Source organism: Arthrobotrys flagrans (assembly GCF_004000055.1).
Source record: "Arthrobotrys flagrans strain CBS H-5679 chromosome Unknown unitig_3, whole genome shotgun sequence".
Classification (NCBI taxonomy): Eukaryota; Fungi; Ascomycota; class Orbiliomycetes; order Orbiliales; family Orbiliaceae; genus Arthrobotrys; species Arthrobotrys flagrans.
This window is the reverse complement of record NW_027137547.1, coordinates 5,779,831-5,800,699: the sequence shown is the minus strand read 5'-3', so window position 1 is coordinate 5,800,699 and position 20,869 is coordinate 5,779,831. Positions and strand designations below refer to the sequence as shown.

Here is a 20,869-nt window from a genome sequence, read left to right as displayed (position 1 = left end):
ACACTACTTTCCATCTTTCTTCTTTTTCACAAAACTATAGAACCTGATTTTACAAGCGTAAGTACCTACCTCCCCTTTACCGTTCAAATTCTTCGCAAATCTATTACAGTGCTAAATGGTCTTCCCCTATTGATTTCCCGGGGTTTTATCGCTGTCCTCTCGGTGAATAGTTCCAAAATTTTCGCTGTTATATCCATGAATCGGGATGTTGGGGTCTAGGTACACCCGTCATACTAATGCCCATACATTCATAAGACCGGAGCTGGGTATACCTGTATAATCATGCCCCAGATGACGTTTCGAGGCTGGGCACACCTGCATAATCATGCCTATTGGGGCTGGGTATACGTATACCCGATCATGCCCTGAAAAGTACCGAAGATCCTTCGATGTCATTGCGGGTCGGGGTACACCCATCGTAAACGGCCCCCGTGATATTACTCGATGTATTGTTTTTTTATTATTAATACATACGAAATCGTGCGGTACTTGCTCTGGGGTTTCGCCGTCGGGCTTCAGCAGCGAGTTTGATCCGGTGGAAGAAATGATGATATTTCATCAAGGTATAGGGTTTTTCTTTTTTTTTTGCCCTCCAAATACCAGAAATCTCATCGGAGAGGAGGATTTCATTGCCCAACATGCTCCTTTCTCTCGATATTGAAGTCTTCGGGCGGGCACGGCCATCCACACCCTCAATTTTTCCTTTCATATCATCAAACTATAATACCGAACCCTCACATGATCAAATGATCACTAGGAACGTACTTGCCACAAAACCTGAAGATTGGTAGCTATATTTAATAGCTATAGTGATGAGGCCAATCAATTACTGTTTCGAGATTTTGCTTGTGGAAAAGCGGGGTTACATGGATTCCGTGCACTTCAATCAACAGGTCTCAAAAAAATTCCATGATCTCCTTTACAACACTGACAGGGGTAGTCAGTTTACCACCCCGGGGTCCGGGGATTGAGGTAATCTCTTCTGATTTCACCGCGTAGCTACAATTTCTTAACCTGGGAAAGGTATATAAAAAGGATCAACCACGAATTTGCAAAGAAAGGGAAAATTGGTGAATGCTAGTCTCGGGACTAGGTTAATGTAGGCGCACCAGCTTTTTCTTTATATGTAAGGTTGGTACTCTAACGATATCGAGAGTTTAAAAAGATCTTTATTGAGAGGTACCAGAAGATTAGACCCTATTACGAGAGAGAGAACCGTGGGAATATTAATCAAATGTATGAAAGTGTGATTAACGGTATCGTCAACATATGACCCTCCTCCTTCTTTTGCTAGCGCTTTTTATAGAAGTTAGTTGTTTTTTTGATACTGGAAATTAATATTTAATATTCCGTCACATTTGTTTGTAGCGGGATCATCCATATACATCTTGATTTCAACATCGTGGTTTTTGTTTGTTTGTGAGAGGGCTCTGATGAATAGATAAACGTTTCTAGGATGATTGAATGCTTGAACTATGCGTGCGCAACCTCCAACGAAATTTGAGTGTTATCTGATTACAAATTGAGATTTGGTCCGGTGTGGGATCCCTAGCATCGAACAGCTAACGCATTACGGCGGCAGAATAACTGACCGTTATTTCGAAGTTGCAGCGAGGCAATCGTATTAACCATGAGAAATATAAACGACAGGAGTTTCCACCCTCTCCTCTGAGTTCCCGCTCTCAGATGTATTTTCATATCCCACATGGACGCATACATTATACAACCTCGGAACCAGACGCAGCTGGCACCGCAGATACCGGAAATACCCATATACTCCAAGATAGGATCAATTCACCGATATCTGGAAGAATATTACTTTATCCAGAGTTCCAAGCTAGAGATGACATAGAATTTAGAGAAGCTTTTATAGTTGATACGCAAAAAATAGCAGTGCTACCCCGTAGGCTAAATGTCTTTGTGTCTGAGAGTATACATATCGAACTTTTTCAATTGGGTTTCAGGTTACGGTGACACATGGTAGTGAGAGTAGGACGGCTATTGAGGGTTATATAAAAAGTATGAAGATAAGGTAGGGGTGTAGAGTAATAATATTTCTCGAAGGCTTACAAACGGATGGATTCCTAGTAACATATTACTATTGAAATTTCTAGATACTGTTGTATGAGCGTATTTTCTCGGAGATCGATCCGGTATTATCCACCGTGACCAATCATCTATACGCGGTGAAAATACCCCGTTTTGGCTGGGAGGGCGGAGATCTCAGGACGAGGACGAGAGCGAAGACGAGCCTGAGCCTTCTGAAAACGGTGCCTCCCCAATCCGAAAGCGACAACTTCCACATATCAAACTAAAGAAAGCTACCCGACATCTGTCAACAAAGAGCTTGTAGATGTAATCTATGCAGGATAAAGCCCAAAGGATACTCTGGCAGTCGACATCATCAACGATATAGAGCAATTCGCAGAGCAAAACCACGGTGCAGAAATTGTCGGGAGCATAGCAGGCGAAACTACAGGATTAGGACCAGAACCCGAAATTGCAATCGTAGAATACGAGGATGGTCGCGGCAAATTTCGAGTGGCGGCAATTCTAACAGCTTTTGATGGCTTGCTAAAAGTATACGATCATATTAAAGCTCATAATTCTAAAAATAAATGTGTTAGAAACCTCTTTGGGGCGTATTCAGAAATGGCTCGCGAAATTATATGAAGCAAATGCGTTATGGCCTTATGGAGAGACCTAGATTCAAAGCGCGTTTGTGGATATGCTGCTTTTTATTCTTATTGAATTTACGAAGTTTCCAAATGTAGTTTTTACTATTGCGGCTGGAAATAGAAAGGTAAGTTTGCTAGTTTTGGTCAATATACTTTCTATCTTATTCGTCGATGGTTTTGGGCTCTCGCTAATTAGGTGCATCTATATCTAAATGATATTGGGCGGTCCAATTACTAAATTGCTTGCCTTTTTTGGAGAACACAAGGACATATTTAAAGACCGTATGATTGTTGTCGGTGGCTACAACCCGTATACGGGGAAGAATGTTTACCAACATGCAGACTGGGTTAAGGTCTGGGCACCAGCGTGGGACATATCGCCCCGTGTTAAGGAGAGGTCATTAGCTACGAGCCTTACGAGGTTGAACACAAATTTTGCCTCGTCGACGGAACTTCTTTTGGTATGTCCATAATCATCTATTTCGGTGAACCATTTCAACATAATATATCTTTCTTCTCTCTAAGGAGAGCATATTTGCTAATAGCAGCACTCATTGAGTTTAGAATTTAGGGCAGGGATTGTCTCCGGCATGGTGGCTAGTTGGCTGTCGACCGGGGTACCAATTGATAAAGTAGTGCAGTATATGTATAGCCAAGCACACCCTCGGATTCAAGGTAGTCCACATGCGCTTTACAATGGGATTCCTATTGAGAAGTGGCCGGAGGAAGATTGGCCTTCGTGGTATAAGCAGGGAAACAAACCACCTCTTCCACCAGAGTCACTCGAAATCACAGACTAGCTTCGACTAAAGGCCTTCAAATCCTAATAATCTGATATCCAAACGCTGTAATTCCTCAGCCTGCCGTGCAATTATAAAATATAAAAATGTGTCTTTCGCATTTTCTGCTCTTCATTGTTGAACGCTACTGTTATCACATACAGAAATACAGTTAACCGTGCATACATGTAATACGATCCACTTTCCCTACGAGCCCTCTTTTGTTTCTTCCTTGTAAATTTTCCTCCCTCGTCCATCAAGCACGGTAGGAGTACGTCTTGCCACTCCGGGTGGGTCCTGCCCGCTCACTTCTACAAACCTTACTCGGCGTCCCCTAGCCCGGACAGGTGGCTCTATTATATTCGTGTTAATGGTTATATCTAGATTTCGCATCAATTCCGTCATTTCACCTGCCATATCGTCTTCTGCTGAACCAACTTTCTGTCGCCTCGACTTCTTCTTCTGTGGTTTGGAACATTTCTCCTTTTTTTCGGCTCTCCTCTTCATTAGTCCCTTGAGTCCTCTGAGTTTCTTTGCCTCTTCTTCTGCCTCTTCTTGCTTGCGCTCCGCTTCCTTCGCAGCCCACAACTTCCCTAGTTGCTTAATATCCCGCTTTTGTTCTTCTAGAATTACTGTTGCGACTTTCAATGCCTTCCCATCGCTTCCCTTATTTCCCCTAAGTTTCATTTTCATCATTGCCAATCTTGGTTTCGTCAGACTCTTCCTCTTTTTCTTCTCATCTTTCGTCACTATCACAATATTATCTTCATCGCTGCTGCTACTTAACTCTGCATCTCTCCTGACTCTCTTGCCTCTTTCACCACTCCAATCATCAGGGAGATATTGAAGCCTCCAATCTACCCCCCTTTGAGCGATTTTTTTCCCAATCTCTCTTCCTCTTCCCTTCATTTTTGTCTTCCTTCTCGATCTCAAACTCAAGCCTCTCCATATCTGGTCCTGCCAAATAGTAGTCGCTCGTAATATCATTAACCTTACTCTCCTAGTAAATTCTATCCGTGTATGAAGGTACCCATTCAAAGTTCTTCTTAAGTTTGTTAACCTCAACCTCGTCCACCACATTTCTCAATGGCGTGGCAGCTCGTTGCCCAGCTGGGCGAGGATGTGTGTTGATCTCGAGTATATAGTTTCTTTGACTGTCCTTCAAAATCGGGTCGTTTAATGCAGGATCGTCGGCATTCTTGACTCGTTTGCGGCCTTGTTTGTTATTCTCTCGCTTGCGTTTGTAGCTCTGTTCTGCTAGTTTTCTGGCGAGGATGTTTTTTCTTGCAAGGTGCATTGCTTTCATCAATTCTGCTGTACCGTGGGGGGTTGATGTGCTGCGGCTGACTAAGATGCCGAGGAGGAGGTATAGAGCATCGATCTTCTTTATAACCGGATGATTTTCTCCGGATTTCTCGGGTGGGGTGGAAGACGACGAATAACCCGAGGAAGTATCAGAAGTCTCACCCGATCCATCCGATTCATGATCCGAGGAATCTGCATCATTTTTTAGTTCAACAACACTAGATACTTGGTCCTCAACCTTAGGGCGACGTTTCTTTTTCTTCGGTGCAGAATAACTACCCCAGGTGCTTTCTCTTGTCCTTCTTTGAATGTCAGCCTCGGTAGCATACTCTGATTCTTTTGCTTTGACGTCTTTCATCTCCCGCTGGAGTATGTTTACTCCCATGAATTTCCATATTTCTACCCGTTCTTGTTCGTTTTTTGCCCAGGCGAGTTGGTATTCAAAGCATGCTTGACAAGTGAAGCAGGAGTATTCGTCTTTTCCCATCACAACGTTGTGATCTTTCAGGAATTGTTCTCCTGTTCCCTCGTTATGTTAGTATCTTCCCACAACACTCGTGTGTAATCGGATACACAGTGAGAAGTCTGGTGATGAGACAAATCGGATACATATCGAAGCTTTGGGAGTGGATACTAACGCTTGCTGACAAAACAACTACTGCACCACACCTCCTCACAATACCTACAAATGCCCCTAGACAATTCAAACAAAACTCATGTCCTAACCCGAAGTCCCCACTATTTTCTTTACAAGTCATGATCTGCTCTGGCCCGTTACCCCTCCCACCTTTACAGGCTTTACAAACGAATAAACTGCAAACTGAGCGCCGTGCCCAAGCCGGATCTGTGAGGTTTTCTTCGACACAGTCGATGCAAATGTACTTTTGACATTTGAGGCATTCGTATCTGTAGGCGAAGAAGCAGGCTTCGCAGGTACCACTGTGGATGTCGCAAGGGTGGCGCATGAAGTCTGGATATAGTGACTTACTGGCCCAGGGGTTTGGGCGGTCGTCTTCGCGGGGTTCGACGAGGCAGGAGGGACAGTAGAAACTGATATGTGCTCAGTATTAGTATATATGACAAATGCGTTGGATTCGAGGTTGGCATACTCTCCACAATCTCCACAGGTAAAAAAAGGGACACAAATTTCACATAGTTCGCCTAGAATCTGTCTTCCTGGGTCTTTCACCTTGACCAGTTTTGTCTTCCTCGGCCTTTGTTCTTCTTCTGCCCCTTCTTCGTTAGGTTCGTCTTCTATCTCTTCGCCTTCACTGTCTGGTTCCTCGTACGTCCAGACATAATTTTCATACTCCCATAACCCGCAGTTAACGCACACTTGCACTCCTCTCTCCCGTCTAGTCCCGCCCCTGCAGCTGAGTGTGTATGCAACCCTTTGCCTGATAATCCCATAGCTGTAAATGTTTTATCTCTTTCCCCATGCGAGTCTTCACAATCAGGTCCGGACACTGGCCCTGCCAAACTCTCGAATCGAGGTCTATACTTCTTTATCTCATCTGGATGGCCATCCTTTGGTGGATCATTCGGTGCATGAGTATATTCCGGTCGTGTCGGTAAATGTGAAGTTCTTTCTGGGAAATTTTCTTCGCCTCCTGGGAGATGTGTTTTGTATTTTCCTGGTATGAGGGTAGTTAGTGCGACGGGGACGCGGGGTCTGATTCCATCTACAACGTGGAAATAATCCTTTCGACGAACTTTACCACCGGTTACAGCGCCGTAGGGGTTTCCAAGTTGGACGGTTCGGCCGCTACAGTTGTTTATTCTTGTTACCGGTGTAAATGATTTTTGGGCGAAACTAACACAGGAGGCTCCCATGCAACAGAGACACCAATCGAGTTTTATATTTCAAAAGAAAGCAATTGATTTTAGTATCAACGACTCATTCATCGCCGCGATGAAACCACTGAAGGGGCCGGGGATTGGGATATTTGACTCGGGAGGTGGAAGAGTTACGGGGGGTGGGAAGCGGGTCAGGATTTTTGCATCAAACCAGCCTGCTTTGAAAAGATTTTCGAAGCGGATCTTGGCTTGGCGTTTTGCGCCCTCATCCGGGTCAGAAGCGGGGAAGAGACCACGACCGGTGACTGCAGTCCCGTCCAAGATGAGTGTAGTCAGGAACAGACCTAGGTTGGTCATTTTTTCAATGTAGCTAGTGTCGATAGTTGGAGCAACCCAATAAGGGATTCGAAGAACCTTGCCGATTACGAACTCTTCAAAGTTGAAGTCTGTAAAGCGGTCAAAGTACTTCTTGTTCTTGGGCCAACGACCATTATCGATCATTCGACGTCTGTATTTCTCGTCACGGAGGGTCCAATTCGTAGGGTGGGGCATGGCCCAGTGGGAAGGCATGAAAATCCTCATGATTACAATGCGCCTGTAGCGGTGAAAGTGGTAGGTAAGAAGGCATGCGCGGACGCTTCGACTGATATTCAGCAAACTCCAGAGGGTAGGACCATGGTCCATGTAGTCTAGAATCATATCGCAGAGATATTCGTTGCACATGACGCGTGAAAAGCCATGGTAATCCGCAGGCAATATGGGATTGTCCCATTGGTCTGTACGTTGAGGTTGTATCTCGGGAAGGGACATGACGGCAACAAGAGTTCCGCAAAAGGGGGTCTTAACAGAGACGGTGTGATTATACTGGGTATCTGACGGATGAAGTTAAATGGAACTGAGTTATGAGTTGGGAGAGATGATGCAGATTTCTGGAAGAGATTGTGAGAGGAGTTCAAAGCAACAGTAGAGAGCAGCAATAGCACGCGTTATTTTTAAGATGTTGAAGCAACTGTGTTGCAACTGTTGGATTTTCGATTCTGGTACTTTCCTATCTGGGACTAGCGCTTATTATAAATTTGGACTAGCGCTTATACTCTCCTGCTCGGCAAGGGTTGAGCAAGTCTGCCAATAGCTGGCTGGAAGACTGACTACGGGGACTCGATTTTCCAGATAGCTCTAGACTCAAGTCTACAGATGACTTTTCTTTGTTCGGGATCTTGTAAATGTGCATATGCATTCTAGTAAAATATAATCAAATTGGTGGATAGTATTAATCTGCAAGTCGTTAAACTAAACGCTATATCGGTATAGCTATGACCAAACTGTCGGGCCATCTTGAGCCACCAAAGTCTCTTATCTAATCCATTTAACTGCAAGATGCAAGATGAACGAACAAATAATTAAACCCCCGCTAAATAAAAGCAAAACAATCGCACTCTAACAAGAAATAAGAAGAGTGAACTAGTAGTAAACATCTACTCCGAATGCCCAACCTTAACCTTTCTATATCTGATAACTTCCTCACCATTATCCAGAACGTGTCTGTCAGCCACAATCCTATAACCTCCAATCTTCGGCCAGACCTTTGTCCACAAAGCCCAGTATACACCTCCAAGGAGCAAGACACCCACGCCAACTATTGGGAATACGTAGTATGGATATCCGTCTTGGTTCGATCCACCTGTTGGTGGGATGAACGGTACGACGGCCAAAAATATGTTGGCAAGAAGGTAGAGTATGCTGATGGGAAGGAAGGTGTGCCATGGCGATGTCCAGTTTTCGGACTTCTTGAATTGGATATAAATGAGACCAGCAACGACGAAGCCGTTGATCCAGGCGCCTGGGTAGGTGTACCTATTTCATCACTAGGTTAGCTATCGTTCAAATCAAAAACATAGGGGCTAAGTTGGGTACATACAAGTCGACAATGAAGTTGTAGGCGGGCCCAGCTGGTGGTGCGACAAGCACAATAACGGTCACAATCCAGTGGAGGAACAAACTGGCCAATGGTGCGTTTACTGGCCAGTTGCTGGCCCAAAACTTGCTGTATGGCAACAATCCTTCCTTGGCAAGTTCCTGGTTAACACGAGCATGCGCAAAACTAACAGCCAGGACATTTCCCAAGTTGCTAAGCGCTACAAACGCTGGTAGGGCTCGTGCACCGGCACTGTCTCCGAAGACGTTTCTGAAAAAGATACCAGCGACGATGACTTCAGACTTGGCAAGATCGGATTTAGGGATAGCGGCGAAGTAGGCAACATTAGCGAGGACGTAGAGGATAGTTGTACCACCGACGGCGATTGGGGCAGCGAGGCTGAGTGTTTTCCTTGGGTTCTTCACTTCGCCGAGAACGTAGTTGGCGTTTTCCCAACCCTTGTAGGAGTAGATGATTCTGAGTAATGCTGTAGCATAGGCGTACACACCACCACCACCATATCCATCCCCCTCCTCGAGGCGGAAAGCATTGTCGAAGTTATGGGGATCCGGGACACGACGGTGGCCGGCGAGGGCCGCGAAGCCGGAACAGACGATGAAGAGGAGGATGAAGACCTTGAAGACTCCGAGGACGTTGAAGAGACGGATACCCCACTTGGGGAGTAAGCCGTGGAGGAGAACGGCGAATGTGATACACGCAATAGCGATACCGCGAGCTTGCCAACCGTCTGCAATGTCATGGCCACTAGCAAAAAGTACGTATCTTCCGAAGGCCAAAGAGTTACCGGAGGAGAAGCCAAGGAGGACCATCTGCGACAGGAAGACGGAGGTGGCGAGGTACTTTGGGTGACGATAGACACGCTCGAGGTAGTTCTTTTCACCACCTGAGCGAGGGATGGCAAGACCGAATTCGAGGAAGACAGAGAGACCGCAGAAGGTGAGGAGGCCGCCGATGAGCCAGAGAATGAGGGAGACGCCGACAGAGCCAGTGGCGGCGAAGATGCCGGAGGGAGTTGAGAAAACTGTCGTCAATCATGTTAGCTCTGCTCTAGCCAAGTGATGCTTTCATTGAAGCCGTTGGTATATGTGAAGGGCCACGAGACTATCGATATCTTCGCAGTCTTGAGGGGGCTATGAGGGGTAGAGTCGAGGGTGAAGGAAGGGGAGAGAAATGTGTTGAGTGTTGTTGTGGGATTAAGTAACAGCATGGAATATGCAGACTTACTGCCTGTCCCAATCATCTTGTTCAGGATCAAGAAGCCGGCGCCAGTAATCCCGATCTTGCGCGAGTCGTCAAACGCATACGTTTGTTCTTCTGTTCGGATTTCATTGTCATAGACAGGTAAGTCGAGCCCTTCAGTGCCTATTCTTTCTTCGAGTTTCTTGTCGGCAGCTCCTGCGCCCTCACTGCTGGGTGGAGAGTGATCCTTTGCCATGGTATTCGATGCAACAGAGGCAGAAGAAGAGGAGGTAGTTCCATATGATGGAATGGAAGAAGAACGTGGAAGTAGAGCTTCTTTTGAGCTCCGGCTGGCCATTTTATTGACTGAATGTTCAATCCTTCCTTTTTGATTAATACGGTATCACCGAATTCTGTATCCTGACATGTACCCTTACTCCAGTGGCTACGAAAGAAGGGGTTGACTGTCTGTCTGTCTGTCTTTCTGCGCTGAAGCTGTCTGCTCAAAGTCCATCAGTCTACTCGTCATACTAGGCACCATTGCGTGACACAAGACATTTACAGAATTTTCACAGCTTTTCTGGGCTCTCTCGCAGTTGGGACTCGTTCCAAGAACTTTTCAAGTTTGTTCTCAGGCCAGGGACTTGTTCAAGGGCCTGTTGGAATGGGGAGGAGGTTGTCCAAATTAGGAAGCGAATAAGACCTTTTTTTTCTCTTTCCCTTGAATTTTCGCCCTTGCCTCCAACGTTATATTCTGACAGGATTCTTATTATTTCTTGGCGGCAAATTATTACTTACTTTTATGTCAGGAATGGGGTAGAAGCCGGTTGGTTATACATTATATATTAATGCGGGTGGGCCTTTATACCATCGTCTATGTCGGGCAGGTGGAGTCCACTCGAAACGTGGGATGAACAACAAGGAAAGCAACATAGGCGACGGAGGCGGATGATGCGATTGCAGGGGTCTGATGGCGTCCTGTCACGCTCTAGCCCATTGCGGCAGCTGTGACCTTTTTCTTGTCATGCATATCACCCAGAATTGCGGGTTCATTTGCAGATTTCGATTTTGGATGGTCTCCGTGAAATTTTATGATTCGAAAGGATTTCCGAGCGTGAAATAAAAAAAGTCGTGGCGTGTGGTATTTGTGGTGGACCCATGGAGGCATCTACACACTATCATTGCATTGGACAGCTGTGGAGAATGGCCAAAGTAACACTGCAGGTATCGTTATCATGGCATGAGGTCTCGATGTTTATATATTCTCGTATATCGCATCATCGAAGGCGAATAGAACTAGAAGGGCAGCCTAACTTGGCGATGCTTTTTGACGTTCGTGTGACCAGCTTTGCACATGCACATTTCACGGCTGGGCGTTTAACTCGTCCGGAGCAGTCCATTTTGGGGTTCCAAAAATCTAGCAAGTCAGCTGGCCATGCTGATGTTAGCTATTGCTAGCACAAAGCCAGAGGTTTATTTGACGTTCCTCGTAGAAGTCGAGGTTCGAAATTCCAGTACCCTGAGACATCGAGACCCCCATTTTTTTTTTTTTTTTTTTTTTTTTGTTACAAAAATAAAAAAGTTTGCGAGGACTGGGATATTGAGGCTCCCATTATCCGCTCGGGAATTTCATTCCATTCTCTTGGTATTGGAACCAGATGGTTAGCACTGGGATTTTATTCCAGACTTCTCTCGCATCTAGAACCCTCTTCATTTCGACGTTTTATGTAAGCTACTTATAAGTACTAACACCCAACTATCCAAATTTGAGCAAATTTCAAATTTCGATTACAATGTCAATGTGTAGGACTAGTATATTTGACACAGGGGTACGAGACTAATTTAATACTATAATCCTAGAGCTCATTATATACTTGTAATGCCTCGTGCGGGAGCTACTCCGTAGCTGATTCATATGAAAGATCGAAACTCTGAATCTGTAACACACCGATAGTTACATCAAAACAGGGTGTGAACTTCGTATTGTCTAGCAACGAGACCAAGCAGGGTCCCCGAGACTAAGGAGGGTCCTTGAGACTGCTTCCAAGACTAATGTCATTCCCTCACTACACAACGCACCCGCTTAGAAATATCTCTACGCTAATTTTCTCATAAGACGAGAAATTTAGTTTAATCCTCCAGATGCTTGCGTTACACGTTTTTTATTTGGGCTATCAAAAATAAGCAGCTTGGTTTTGAGGCCGGGGGCGCTATATGGTAGTGCGACTAGTTTGGAACTTACAAGTAAATCTCGACCTCAAGCTTAACAAAATTGTCGTGAACGATATGCCACATTCATTATGTATTCGATATTCGGCAAATTACGATCCGTTCTCCATAATGAGCTTGATTACTGTATTGATAAATCACAGGGTCTAGCATAGTTTAGTAATAGTTCTTCCATTAAGAGGCTATTATATCCTAGTGATATTGTCGTGGAAACTGCCGCTGTCAGAACGATTATATACATATATGCTACGCCATCGTTGGTACGATGAATAAACATAATAATTAATATTCGTTAAACATCTCTCAAAACCCTCTCGCTTTCATTTGGGAGTGCAGGCCATCTTCCCCTTTAACAATTCTTTTTGATATCTGTTCCGCGTCTTTTGACCGGCTGAGTCTGGTGTAGGCTCTTTGAAAGTCGCGAAGTATATCGAGGGTTTGGCTATGTGCGAGACCATAGTGTGATTCCGCAATCTCTACAGCTTCCCTATGATAACCACATGCACCAGAATAATCCTCTTTCGTATTTTTTTATGGGATAAATATAGCAGCAGTACCCGGACTCTAGTGCTCTGAGCTTCACCGCGTTTCCGGCAGCAGCCCAGGGATCGATGTAAAAGTTCTTCGGCTTTGTCATGACATTTTAGTCGAAGGCATGATATGGCATAGCTGGTCTGAACAATGCAGAGCTCGTCGAGGTCTGCTCTTAGCTTCTCGTCCTCGTTGATTTCCTCAAGGCATTGTTGATATGTCTCTAGTGATCCATGAGGATTTCCGAATACACTCTGCCCATTCGCTCGTAATAATTCAAGGCGCACGATAAATTCATGATTGTCCGGCTGTATGATTTTGGCTTTTTGCGATATCTCCTGGATCTCACGACTAATATCTTCAGCGTCGTAGACACTCCCCAGGTAAATTGCAGAAAGGTGTCTTTGAAATTTAATTAATCGGCTCTTGAGGTTAAGAAATTTGAATTCAATCTCTGGGTGACCGGGCAGCAAATTCTCGTATACTTGAATGGCCATTGTGGTAATACCGGTGGCTGATTTATAGTCCTGCCAGAAACTCTTATATTTGCCGAACCTGTATATAGCCCACACTAATATATTGCGCTTCGCATCTTTAACAACTGCCGCTTGCTCTATTGAATACATGTAGATGCATAAATTAATATGAGCTTTTCATTCCCTCCAGCTTAGCTCCGCGCTGATTGTGCAATTCGATCCTGGAACATACATCGAGCTCGAAACACCTCCTGGCATCGACGCCCTCCAGTTCCTTCGAATCGATGCTGGGCATATGATTCTCGCGCTCATATATCCAATCGTGGGCTGTTCTTTTAACACCATTAAGGCTAAACCCGTAGGCAACTAGGCAAATAGCCCTTCGTGCACTCTGCGTATGAAGGCCAGCTAACCCTTTCTACTTTGTTCCAGAATGACGGATCCCGCATTTGAATAAGAATCTCTGGTCCAAAGTTGTACCAACGGATGAATCCAGAATGAGTGGCCTCCGCTAGAAGGCGTAGTTGGCTTGCGGGTCGTCAAGGAATATGCGACTAAGTCATCTATAGTTTCGATGTGGTAACGACATAGCCGTGAGTGCAGGGAGGGATTAGGTTATTTAGTCCTTCAATTTCTGGATCCGTATCTACCGAATCGAAGACAAGACACCATCTGAAATTATTTTCTCTTGCCAACCAATTTCGGTCACAATTCCAAGAATTTTATGCGGCGTCTCCTGCTGGCTCTCCGGAACTATCGATCTGCCCTGGAATACGAAGATCTGTTGCAATACTTCTAAAGATTGTTTCAAGGCCACCACCAACTGGCGGAGAATCATTTCGAGAACTAGGTTCACTGCTAGCGCCGTCTTTCATAGCGTAGTGAGATATTAACTCTTTGAGGATACGCCTAGCGCTCGTGCCTATCGTGCCGGTATCTGCGGCGTGGACCATAAGACGGCAGTATAATTCTCTTTATTAACTTCAATGAAGTAGCGGGCGAGCTAAGATTTCCTTATGCCGCCCATGCCATGCAAATCGACTATCAGACGTGGATGACGGCTATTTGTGAAAGATTTGCTTGGGCGTAGGTAATCTTCCATTTTCATAAGTTCTTCTGCTCGCCCACAGAATTTCGGAGCTAAATGATGAGACGGTACAAATGGCACGTTGAGTTCATTGAATGGGATGAAGAGTTGACTCGAGGGGCTGTATAAGAGGCGAGCTTGACCTGACCTCTCAACTGATTCGAATATTAGATCAAGTGACGAGTTTATGGAGGTTGTTCAATCAATATGCCCTTGGATTGATCCTTCGTCAATTTGTGAAGGTTATTTGTATGATGTTTTAAATCGTTGACTAGGACCTCGAGTTTGCTGTTGTAGATCCCCCGTTTATAACGCTGCAGGGCTGTCAAAGTGTTATGGTACTCGTGCGCTCTTCTTTCTAGTTCGTTGGTGTGCTTGTCCAGTCTAGGAACTTGGACCTCTAGGTTAACCTTTTCGGAGAACTTTTGCAAGTGTTTGATTTTATCTGTTACTGAAACTGGAGAGGAAGTTCCATCGTCGCAAGGATCCAATTGCGCCCTACTACGGGTACTGTCTTTGGAGAAAGACAAAGTACTGATTGTACTTTCTACAAGGGTGCTAACGGGCCTTTTTTTTGTCGAATCTTTAAATCCAAATCCCATTCGCCTTATCCAAGAATTCCGACTATGTTTCTGTGGCTTTTCTGACGGTGATGACTAGACGCTGGATATTCGATGCAGATCCGGGCTGTCGCAACTAATGCCATATTTTTCGTTGAGCTGGTCTTAGCAAGAGGCAACTTTGTAACGCAAAAATGTTGCGCCAAGGATGGCGGCCAAATCGCCTCCCGATACCTTCGCCTGGGTTTCCCATCCTTGAAGTTCCACGCACATCACCTTCAGCTCATACTGATATCGCTGGAAATCTAGACCTGCCGATTAGGCGGTTTGGAAGGTATCATGTCCTCTAATGGAGACCCTGATGAGAAGTTCGACTAGTGCCGGGGCACCGATGGCTAGGCCTGCGGTCTCAAAGCCAGATATTACTTCGGCGTTGGATCGGCTCTATGGATTTATCGTTGAGGCCGGGGAATCTTTGTAAGTTATCGGAACAGGCTCAAACTCCGTGTTATCGATGCCGTTAATTTCCCATTTCGAAAAGGATAAAAAGAACAAGGCGATGCTCGGATGATTAAGCTGACTCCAAAACCGGGGTATCTCTACCAAGTCGTACATACGTACAGCTATGCACCTGCGCGAATTCAAATATAATAGCCTTTTTTTTGCTGATTCATTGGCCGACTTTTGTGTCGATGGATAGTGTCAGAAGTATGGTCACATGATGCTATTAGCGTTATTAGTGTTGTTGTTGTTGTATGGCTCCATTGCATGTAATCTAACAAGAACAATCAACAGAACACACAAGATTCTGACAGACAGGCAACACATTTTTGCACTCAAAATACAACGTATTCGCCATGCGCCGACCAGGTCTAGGTACAGACAAGCCATGCGCTAGTTGGAGAGCGAGGGCAAATATATGGAAATTTCGAGATTTGTTTGGGGCGAGTAGGTGGATTGTGTCGAGGATGAAGTGCAACTCCTATTTAAGGTTTAATCTAGCTGTATTTTGTCCAGGAGGAAGATAAATACGTGTTACATTAATACTTCACCTAAAGAACAGGTCTCGTATCCACGAAGTGGTCACTCCAGAACCAGGAAAACACGTTGCCCACAAATGGCGGCGACGTGAGTCATGGAATCATCTATTATTCCACTTAACTGATCTCTACACAATCGAACGAGCTTCCTCATGGTGGTTCCCAGTGATATAATATCTAAACTTTGCTCAATCCTACAGCTTAGTGATACAGTAGTATTCCTATCGTGCAATCCCATAGGCTTATATACCCCGTTTACAACTGGTTACCTAAGAAGCAACGCAAGCACGAAATGACGAGTAACGATATCGCTAGTGAAGCGATGACGCCTTCATCTCCTATTCTTGAAGTCTACAAATGAATTTTTTTTCTTCTATCAAAACACTAGCTGTAAAATTTATTTCTTAGCTGGGCCGCTTATATAATTCTTCGGACTCATGTGTTTTCTCATTTAGAATTAAGAATCAGCAATACATTTGGAATATACGTCAGAAGGACGGTCTTGGTAGATATGAACTACGGCGGATCCGCACAGGTGAGCGAGTGATAACATAACTACGCATCGGGTAGCCTAGTTCCAACACGGGGCCAGACGCAGTGCGCTAAGACGTCTAATGGGCAAAAAAAAAGTGATATGTCAATTATAGTACACTTAAATTCCTGGTATTAGCATGGTAAATAGCGCTGGACCCAGACATGATAATAATGCCAAGTGTGGTAAAGGGATGTTTCATATGGACCTACTATAATAAACAGCGGGTACCGGAAGGTAAAAATCGAAAGCTTTATCGTCAATTAGCCGAAGGTCCCTTCGCATGCCGATGGAATCAGGTCGTGGACTCTTCAATAAACATAGTAACCTGTGGCCTATCTCGATCAACCATACTCTTAGGCTCCAAAGTTCCATTCTTACCACAATGCTAACTGTTGAAGTAGTTAAATCAATATCACAACATCGTTAGGTCATGTGATGACAAACTCAATATCCACGGAACGTCCCACCTATCTGACCTGCCGCAACTTGTTTGGCCAAACATGACACCACTAGTAGGGAGTGCATATGCAAGTATGTTCAAATTCACTGTATTTAAATCGATAGTATTTTTCTATTGTGTGTGTTTGTGACTGGTGCGTCGCTCATGATGGTGTCGTAGGTTGGTTAGATCCTAAACGGGCACCCTCATTTTCGGTTCTTGCTTCAGGGTTGATTACATCACTTAGGACCCCGCACGCACTCAAATCAACGACTTAGTATCCAGCCGCGTTCAATTAAATCCGAATTTTCGCGTCGATTTTCCAAGACAAAGGAACTGGATGCCATGCCGAACCTTTTTTCGCGTGGAATAATTATGAATCGAACGTCAAAGCTAAGATTCTGAATCATCTCTTGCTTTTCGGCGTGCACGCATTGGGCTAAGGACTTAGCTTTGGGGCTGTGTCAAAGATCATGAAGCTTGATGTGGGGTGGGGCCGTGGTTCCCTGTCTACCGATTTTAAAGTAGCCAATATCTGTCTGACCATCTTAAATCCGGGGAGAATACAATGAGGCTCCTCTGGCTCTTAGCATAAATAAAGCTTGCTCCTAGGTGACAATTCAATCATCAGAATACACCGTCCTCATAAGAAAATCTACTATATCAGAGTCCACTTGAGTTTTATATCTTCCTACTTAGCATAGCTGCTTTTTACCCTACAAGCAACACATTTAAATATTCGGAGGCCAGAATCGATGTATCGAAGTGGGAGACGGATACCATGCCTTGGCCTTCTCTCCCTCAAAACAGTCTTCACGGCAAAGTAGAAGAAGCCCTTGCTTCGTCAATTCCAAGCCATCCAGAGGATTCAAACCACCACCTTTATGATGCAAATCGAAGCATTGAAAATAGACCCGTTAACCAGCAAGACGGTCTAGACCACTCTCCCGTTCGCGGGCCAGATGCGGAACTCGGTGCGTGTTCGATCCCTTACGTCGATGACATTTAGAGTTAGTTAACTTACATCTTAAACCCTGCCCTTGGTTCCTAGGCCAGATACGCCGACCCGGCCGGACAATCAAAAGGTTCTCCAAGATCATCCTGCGGACCCCGATACCACCATACAAACGACGGCCAAGTAGTAGTGACTAGGCACCAGAGCCTTTACCAATTTCAATATATCAACCATTCATACCTTGATTCAATCCATCGTTGGTTGAATCAAACCGGGAAAGAAGACCCCTAGGCCTCCGTTCGACTCTTGAGACTTAACAACGAACCCGATGCACTAAGTCTTGAGTCGGATGCCCAAAGCACTGTCTTATTCTTTCGGGAGAATTCAGATGAATAAACCTTGTCTCTACCTTTAGATGCTGTTCTTTTTACGAAATTTACGATTTGTAATTTGCGAATCGATATCTGAGTAATTTGCGAATCGATATCTGAGTTTATGCACCCTCCTGGTCGTTTGCGTTGTGAACATGTTTTTGTGGTCAGGACTCTACTGTTCAAGCGAGAGGCTTCTAGATCTGGCTTGGTCGAGAGACAAGCTCCCAGGCAAATTTCTTCCTATTTTTGTTTATTCTGAGTTATGTATACGATTGCATCGATTGGGTTCGAATGTTAGCAATTTATTTCTTTGATTCCCTGTTTTTAATACTCAAAATCTACAAATTCTATCGGTCGAATCTCTTTTTTACTAGAAGCCTTCTCATATGAATGATGTCCTCTGATCAACCCAAGACTGTGAAGTCAACCAAAGGCTGTGATGTCATGGCTGCTCTCTGGGAATAAAGCCAGTGATTAAAACGAAAAATATCCGAAAGCTTCACTGCTATCCACCTCTGGTGTCCCAACAGAACGTCGTTTAGTACCTAAGAATTGGAGAGCAAAGCTTAAATCCTCGTTTGGCGACTTAAATCCCTGCGCGTAGACTACGTAGTTTCGGTCAAGTAGACCTACTTTTCGTACCAAAACTCTGAACCAACATGTTCCTACTAGTGGAGCTATGGGTGTTAATTACACTGGGGAATCTCGAAAAATACGACACGATACAGGGGGTTGGAAACAGACCAACAAATGGTTTCCCCAAAACGGTGTTACTAACAATTGATTAATCAACATCTCCCCATCCGCTGCGTCGTAGTAATCCATTAACCAATACTGTTATGTCCGCTAATAAAAAGGTTTCAATTGCCGCCGCGATCCGGGCTGGATTATAGGGAGTATTAATTTGAGCCTTCGGAAGATTTTGTTTAATGATATATTCTTAATTCATTGCTTGCAGAAATCGATTAAGATTCCAAAAGATGGCGGTTGCAATTGAAGCGAATCCGAAACGCGACGAGGATGCCGGGGTGAAGATGGAGACTACAAGACATAGGACTATTCGCCGTTCGAAATCGATACCGGAACCTTTAAGAGCGCATGCACACATACATATGACGCCCTTCGCAGCGCGATTGGGTGGGAATCAGGAGTTTGTTCTTGATAGAACTGATCCCAAGAATGCGGCGGTCTTGGAAGATATCCCCGATGCGGCAACGCATATGACTGTCAAACAAGCGTTAGATTTACGCGGGTTTCGACAGACGATTCTTTGGAAGGCGGCGGCAGTGGAAGGTGTGGGTATGTTCAATTCTTCCTAATTTCCCAGGGAAGTTATGTTTATTGATGATCGATGATTCGTGGGCAAATTTAGGGACTATGCTGTTAGTGTATGCTACCGATTGGTCTTCACTATCCCCGGCTGCCCATCCTCCTCCTCCCAATCCAGTATCAGCCTCTGGAGTGTTCTCGACAACTTCTTTCCTTGGCCCTTTAGTTGGTGGCATTACTTCGGCGATTTTTACTGCCATGTATATTTTCTGCTTCGGAGCGGTCACCGGAGGTCATCTAAACCCACTTATTACCATTGCAACATTCTTCACACGATTGACAAGTTTACCACGTGCAATCCTATACGTCTCCTTCCAAATCATCGGCGCAAGTCTCGCCGGTCTCCTCATCCGTGCTTCCTACAACAGCCGAGACTTCAAAGTCGGAGGTTGCTGGCTCAACTCCGCCGAGATCTCAATATCATCAGCATTCGCAAATGAATTTTCAGCATGTTTAGTAGTCCTCTTCATGGCCTTTGGCGTCGGCTTAGATCCTCGACAAAGACAAATATTTGGTCCTTCTTTGGGGCCTATATTCGTGGGCCTTGCCGTTGGTACTGTGGCTTTTAGTATGGCGTTTACGCGACCGGGGTATGGTGGTGCGGCTATGAATCCTGCTAGATGTTTTGGGGCTTATGTGGGGAGTAGGTTTCCCACATGGCATTGGATTCATTGGGTTGCTACTATTGCTGCTAGTATCTTTCATGGGATTGTGTATTATATGGTGCCGCCGTGGGGTGGGCTGGCAGGGCAGTATGAGAGGCAGTTGGCGAGGGATGAGGAGAAGTAGGGTGGTGTGGTACACTCTATGTAGTTGAGATAAGTCTAAGAGTGTAGTGGGATCAGAGGGGATGTCTGCGTTGGACATAGTATTAGCCAGCCTGGGAATTCCTAGGGGTATATATTGAGTTTGTGGAGGGAATGTAAGATGTGGTAGCCGAACTGTTGATTAAACCCACCGTCATAATCAGCTAATTACTGATTCTATCGCTGAAGGGGGTCTCTGAAAGGAACTCGAGATCGACCCCTCGGTCTACCACCCCCCATTGTTTGCACTTTTTTGCACTTTTTTTGCACCTTTTTTTCGACTATATAAATTTTTATTATCTTCCCCCCTAAAAGACCACAAAAGGGAGAATATGGAGGTTTGTCTTATCGTTGTATACCTGGGCGGAGAGCTCGAAGCTTGAATATCCACGCTTCTTATAACTCGTGCTTGCGTATATGATATAACTTCATGATGAACACGTGCCTTTAGCTCACCGCAGATAAACGACTCTAACATCCTACAATATAATGTAAAATACCAACCTAACCACGATCTATGCCTTGTGATACTTAAAGACATTATGGCGGTGCAGAAATATATGGCTTTGCCAACACATAGTGTCCCAAATAGGAAATGGGTTCATTGTGGCTAGTAAGTTTTCTCCCACGCGGCCACGCATGCTACATTTTGAGCTTCATTGAGCGTTATCAACCACGAATATGCTAGCCCACCACGATTAACAAACGTTGATTTTATAATGGATTAGAGCGAACGACGTATATATGCATACACCATGGCAGTCAAAGAACATTGGTTGTGGCTCCTCGTTTGGGGGTTATTACTTCGGACAACATTTTGTCAGAGGCATCGCG

General features: G+C 44.9%; 4 protein-coding genes across 4 annotated transcripts; 2 read left to right on the top strand and 2 right to left on the bottom strand.

Annotated features, from left to right (window-relative positions):
• Positions 1–3,664: 3,664 nt before the first annotated feature.
• Positions 3,665–7,369, bottom strand: DFL_003048 (uncharacterized protein; the record flags this gene model as incomplete). The annotated part of the gene is made up of 7 exons (XM_067631924.1): positions 3,665–3,810; positions 3,868–4,414; positions 4,488–5,281; positions 5,751–5,812; positions 5,872–6,037; positions 6,097–6,527; positions 6,660–7,369. 7 exons carry the CDS (start codon positions 7,367–7,369, stop codon positions 3,665–3,667), a joined length of 2,856 nt encoding a protein of 951 aa, XP_067494422.1.
• Positions 7,370–8,034: 665 nt separating this feature from the next.
• DFL_003047 (uncharacterized protein) lies at positions 8,035–10,032 on the bottom strand (the record flags this gene model as incomplete). Its single annotated transcript, XM_067631923.1, has 3 exons — positions 8,035–8,413; positions 8,478–9,516; positions 9,720–10,032. The coding sequence occupies 3 exons, from the start codon at positions 10,030–10,032 to the stop codon at positions 8,035–8,037; spliced, it is 1,731 nt and encodes a 576-aa protein (XP_067494421.1).
• Positions 10,033–17,352: 7,320 nt separating this feature from the next.
• DFL_003046 (uncharacterized protein) lies at positions 17,353–17,723 on the top strand (the record flags this gene model as incomplete). Its single annotated transcript, XM_067631922.1, has 2 exons — positions 17,353–17,545; positions 17,623–17,723. The coding sequence occupies 2 exons, from the start codon at positions 17,353–17,355 to the stop codon at positions 17,721–17,723; spliced, it is 294 nt and encodes a 97-aa protein (XP_067494420.1).
• A 1,157-nt stretch (positions 17,724–18,880) lies between these two features.
• DFL_003045 (uncharacterized protein) lies at positions 18,881–20,018 on the top strand (the record flags this gene model as incomplete). The annotated part of the gene is made up of 2 exons (XM_067631921.1): positions 18,881–19,199; positions 19,273–20,018. 2 exons carry the CDS (start codon positions 18,881–18,883, stop codon positions 20,016–20,018), a joined length of 1,065 nt encoding a protein of 354 aa, XP_067494419.1.
• Positions 20,019–20,869: the final 851 nt, after the last annotated feature.